Here is a 6,000-nt window from a genome sequence, read left to right on the forward strand (position 1 = left end):
CCTGCGAGAGCTTAGGGTTTCATCTATTTGCACTCTTATTTCACTAAAAAAATACAAATTGGTGGGTAATTTTTCACATATCATAATAAAATCACAAACACAAGGTTCACTGAATGAATGTGTACAAGCAGACATGCTTATTTGTAGCTAATATCAGCTTGCATGCAAAAGCAAAACACAATGGAAATGCATGAGAATTAGTCGGTATGTATGTGCAGACTACATTTTGAGTGCTTTATGAATCATCCACAAATGCTCAGAAGTGAGTGTTAAGTGTCATTATGAAGCCAGATGACAAGATTTTTTTTTTTCCTACCAGTTTTCTCAATTCCCACTTGAATCGGTTTGGCTGGCTCTGTTATGCCTTGGAAATGATGTCAATACAATTCTGAGACTGCTGCTAGGGAGCACAAAACATTATAGGTCCTTTTTATCTTTCTTTTTTCATTTGACAATTGGATTTTTGGCTCAATTTCTTTTTTAAGATTAGCTTACTGAAGTCTGATAATATTAACCTGCATTTATACTCAATAGGATAACCAATCAAAAATATAAGAATTCAAACTGAATATTTCTGGTTTACACATGCCAAATAATTAGTATGCCTAAGCTCATCAATTGTGTGTGTCTGAGATACAACACTGATGTAATTCTAAACCTAAACCAATGTAATTCCCAATAAAAATTCCTTCTTAAACTTAGTTTCTTACCCACCCCCCGCAAAATTTTAAATAGCTTTTGATTACCTTGAAGCTGGAAATAAAAGTATTTTTGTTTGCACTTTTAAGAGTCTGATTGACCCATTCAATGATAATTGCATCATTTACTTTTTCACCCTCTCCAAGATCCGATAACACATTCAACGTGTACCTGTAACAGAAGAGATGCATATTTAAGACTACAGGGGTAAAATTTGCTCTCACATCATTTATATCAATACTTAGATGAATATTTAAGAAATATTTCAGTTCTAATAAATATTTCTCATTTTAGTCTGGTAAGCTCTAGTACAGAGCTTAGTAATCAGAAACAAAAACTATATGGTACTTTTAAAAATTAAAACAACTCCTTACAAAGCAGTGTTTCAGAGGCATTAATAAAAGTAATTGTGTTTCTAGAGACTGACCCACTTTTAAAACAAAATATAATTTGTAAAAAATTTATTATCAACAATAAATCATTTAAAAATTAATATATTTCACATTGTATGTTTCTTCTGTGTTTGCTATTCTTCAAAAATAGCTAAAGTTTTAGTTCAGTGACTTGTTGAAGGAGACTGACAGTGATGACACAAACAAATCAGCCTTTACCTTCTCATCAGCTGCCACACCAATGCCAGAGTAAGTGTGGAATTCCCTTCATTTAAGTCCTGCCCAGCAATGCCAACCAAGGAGAATTTGGCCTCATTCTTCCCAAGTTCCACTGCATAGTTACAGTTTTCGATCTGTAAATAATAGTAAAAGTTTTGGTATAAAACAAAATTTTTAATATATTTCTTAAATATGCCAGCCTAGTTCAGTCATCTGAAAAATAATTATGATGACACTGAAAATTTATATGACAGAATTTCATTTCCTAATAACCAGTGAAATTAAGGAAATAACTATTCCCATTTTATAGTTGAACATATCAAAGCACTGAGGGGTTAACCTAGATAGAGAAACAACTGGCTGAAAAGTTTAAAGATCCTCTCTTACTCTAAAAAGTCTTGACTGTCCAAGATTACACAGCTGATTAGTGGCAAATCTGAGACTAAAAACCCAGTTTTCTGCATTCCATCAATAGAGGTAATCAATGTTGTTTTGTCTACATTTAAAATTAAGGAATAGAGAAATTGTTTCATTAAGAATCTAACTTCATCTCCAATATTCTAGATCTCACTCATCCTTTAAAATTAAGCTTTTAGCCAATTTTCTTCATTAAAGGATTAAGCCTAACTCTGTCATCTGCATCCGTTGATGAACTGCCAATCATGGTTATTTTATAATGCTTATATACCATCTTCTACTTATATTTAGCATTTTATGAACTTTCTTTTGTCAACCATACATAAGCTCCTTTTAAAGGGCAAAAACTATAAAGTGTACAAATCTGTATCATACTCTCCCCACCCCTAGCCCAGGACTCAGCACGGTGCCCTGTCTACAGTAAGAATCTGATGGATGAACACCAAGTAAATTATCTACCTAACTACTTGTTTCCAGTGGTATAAGTACAATTAAAAATTTTTCGGGCTTCCCTGGTGGCGCAGTGGTTGAGAGTCCGCCTGCTGATGCGGGGGAAACGGGTTCGTGCCCCGGTCCGGGAAGATCCCACATGCCGCGGAGCGGCTGGGCCCGTGAGCCATGGCCGCTGAGCCTGTGCGTCCGGAGCCTGTGCTCTGCAGCGGGAGAGGCCACAACATTGAGAGGCCCGCGTACCACAAAAAATAAATAAATAAAAATTAAAAAAAAAAATTTTTTTCGTCTATCCTGGGCTCTACAGAAATTTATCATCTCCAGTCATCTAGTACTATCCTTCTTGCCTCAGAACATATATATATAAATGTGTGTATGTATATATATATATATATATATATACACACATACATATATATATTTACCTTTCCCCCAGTGAAATTGTAAGATCTCATAATATCACCAGTAATAAAAGGTGATTAAATATTTTTTTAGAATAAACATTTAGTTAAGAAAAACAGTATAACTGGTTTCTCCTGATTTTCTTTCCCAAGTTAGTTAAGGCCTCATTAAAAAACAAGTAAATCTGAGATACAAAGATACACTTCTTTCTAAGAAGAAGAAAATATTTCCAGGAAAGGTGAGAAAAGGACCCCACAATAACAGAATTTGTACAAATTAATGGATACTGTACTTGCAAAAAGAGAATCCAAATTCCCAGAGGTCAGCCTGTTACAAATAAAAATGCAGGAAGATACTCTGAATCTGCTGTAATATCTGCCTGGTTCCCTTAATAAGTTAAATCAAATCTTTGATATGTATTCATTTTTTTACATGCATGGGGATAATATTCCAAAATTCTCTCTCCTACTAGTCATTTAATATTATAGATTTAGTCTTCCAAATAGAAATATGCACATAATTTTAAAAAATGAATTCCTAATTTATGGAAAATAGCAGAGCCCTGATTATGTAATAGTGTGAACAGAAGAAATAAAAACCAGCATATTTTCCACTGCCACTCATTTTAACAGGACAATTTTCTAGCAAATTGTAATAACCACTCATGTAAAATGTGTCTCAATGAAGGGCCATCTGTTTTATGGTTAGTGTGACCAAAGTTCCTGAGGGGAATGACGGTGAGAAGGGAGCTCAGGGTTAATAGTCTAGAGGGCTAAGATGATGTGACCAGCAATGAAAGAGAAACTGGAAATGGATGCTAGTGTTAAGGGAAAAGATATGTTCTACTTTTCGGCAACATTTGATTTCAAGTTTGGCAAAATACTTCTAAGATCTGGAGAGGTACCAAACTAGAGAAAGAGTAAGAAATTAGGTTCCTAGAGGTAACCATATTTATGGCAGTACTTAACACTCTAAAAAGGGATCTGCTCCCTGAGGATGTAAATACAGAAAGTTAAGAGCATTAGGCCAAGAACTGAGCCTTGGAATTTCCTAGAGTTGTCAGGCTAAACGTTTAAGACCCTGTGAGAGGTAAGAATGAATACAAAGCACGAAAAAATTGCAGAATATAGTTTCGTAGAATTAATGGCAGAAATGATTACCAAGCACTTCAAAAGTGAGGCTTAGATCATTTGGAAAATGAGAAAAATTACATAATGGGATACAGAGTTCCAAGAGAAAAGAAATGCTGAAGACATAATGAAGAAAGACTATTCAAGTGGTGCAGCTTTATGAACTTTACAAATGAAGCAAGTGACATCCGCTGATGAATGCCCGAAGTCCATAAAATAATTCCCTGGATACCATTTCATGAAAGTACTGCTTCTTTCATTTTAAAACACCTTGAACTTATTTCAGGCCTTGTGGTTCATTCTATAAATAGCTAGTATTTGCTGAAAGGAAGCATTCTACATATGATTGAGACATCTTATAATTAACGAAAAATTCCAGATATAATGAATGAGTGGTTCAGTTTTGTTTTCCTGTTACATGTAAATTGAGACAGCCACTATGGAGAACAGTATGGAGGTTCCTTAAGAAACTAAAAATAGGGGCTTCCCTGGTGATGCAGTGGTTGAGAATCTGCCTGCTAATGCAGGGAACACGGGTTCGAGCCCTGGTCTGGGAGGATCCCACATGCCACGGAGCAACTAGGCCCGTGAGCCACAACTACTGAGCCTGCGCATCTGGAGCCTGTGCTCCGCAACAAGAGAGGCCGCGATAGTGAGAGGCCCGCACACCGCGATGATGAGTGGCTCCCACTTGCCGCAACTAGAGAAAGCCCTCGCACAGAAACGAAGACCCAACACAGCCCAAAATAAATAAATTAATTAATTAATTAAAAAAAAAACTAAAAATAGTAATACCATACGATCCAGGAATCCCACTACTGGGCATATACCCTGAGAAAACCATAATTCAAAAAGAGTCATGCACAGGGAGATCAGCTTGGTGCTTTGTGACCACCTAGAGGGGTGGGATAGGGAGGGTGGGAGGGAGACGCAAGAGGGAGGAGATATGGGGATATAGGTATATGTATAGCTGATTAACTTTGTTATAGAGCAGAAACTAACACAGCATTGTAAAGCAGTTATACTCCAATAAAGACGTTAAAAAAAAAAAAACCTATGTGAAATTAGCTAACGAAATTTCCTGAATTCTACTCCCCTGAGAATTATGGGCATATCAAATAAAATATAAAATGTAGACAGTCCAACCACTAGAAATACTGAAAAATATGAATATATATATATCTCTTGTAATAATACTACCCATTTAATTACTTTTAATATTATGACGCCTTTCTTTTTTGTCATTCTTTCAAGAAAACAGGGCTTTTAAAAAAATCTCGAAGCCTATAAATACATACATATTCTAGGGATCTGGAGGAAGAAATCCTTTTTGAATGCGTGTGTGTGCGTGCACGTGCGTGTGTGCGTGCGTGTGCGTGTGTGCATGTGTGTGCGTGTGTGTGTTTTAAACAAATTAGATTCATATGTATATATACAATTTTGTATCCTCATTTCCATGTCACTATTACTAAAACACTAAAAAGGCTACTTTTTAATTTATACATTTTACTTCATTCTATGGGTGTATCCCAATTTATTACCCCTTTGTTGAACAACTAAGTTGTTTTCTTTTTTTTTGTTCTATAAACATTGCTATGATGAGCATTTTGGCACACAACTTCTTGTCTGACTTTCTGATTATTTCATCAGGATAGATAATAAGTGAAATTATTAAGTCAGAGGATTTTTTGAAGATTATTGATATGTATTACTAAACTGTTCTAGAAAGGGTACACGAATGAACACTCCCTCTAACACTGAATGCAGTGCAATCCAATTGTTTCTTATTGCATTTCTTTATTGTGGGTGAAAAGTTTTTCATGGGTATATTATCCATCATTATTTCTTTTTCTGTGATTTTTTTCACTCATATTGTTCACTCTCCCATTTTGCTATTACAATTTTAGTAATAGTAATCGAGCTTTAGTAATTGACTCATATGAACTATTTATATGTTAAGGATATTAACCATTTGTCGTTTTGTTGCAAATGTTTCCAAGTTTGTTTTTATTTGCTTTTTAATTTTGTTTATGGTGTTTATTTTTGCATACAGAAGTTTAAAATTTATATGTATCTACTGTATCAATTTTTTCCTTTGTAATTTATCACTCTAAGAGTAGATTATCACTCACTTCTATTTTCTTAAAGTTTTATTAAACATTTACCCCTTTACTTTCATTCCATTGGAATGTATTTTGGTGGATGACACGTGGTGAAAATTGCTTTTTTCCCTAACAAAATAGTTAACCAGTTGTTCTGATATCATGTTTTGGACTATCTTTTCTTTCCCT

General features: G+C 34.8%; 1 protein-coding gene across 1 annotated transcript in view; it reads right to left on the minus strand.

Moving 5' to 3' along the window:
- Nucleotides 1-6,000, minus strand: part of PLS1 (plastin 1) — a 79,776-nt gene that overhangs the window by 7,352 nt on the left and 66,424 nt on the right. Inside the window, exons 13-14 of the mRNA XM_007446948.1 lie at nt 1,311-1,444; nt 747-870 (exon numbers count right to left, since the gene is read on the minus strand). Of these exons, the coding sequence (XP_007447010.1) occupies nt 747-870; nt 1,311-1,444 (258 nt within the window). The remainder of the gene's footprint in view (nt 1-746; nt 871-1,310; nt 1,445-6,000) is intronic.

The sequence above is a fragment of the Lipotes vexillifer genome, unplaced genomic scaffold, assembly GCF_000442215.2.
Source record: "Lipotes vexillifer unplaced genomic scaffold, Lipotes_vexillifer_v1.1 scaffold40, whole genome shotgun sequence".
NCBI lineage: Eukaryota > Metazoa > Chordata > Mammalia > Artiodactyla > Lipotidae > Lipotes > Lipotes vexillifer.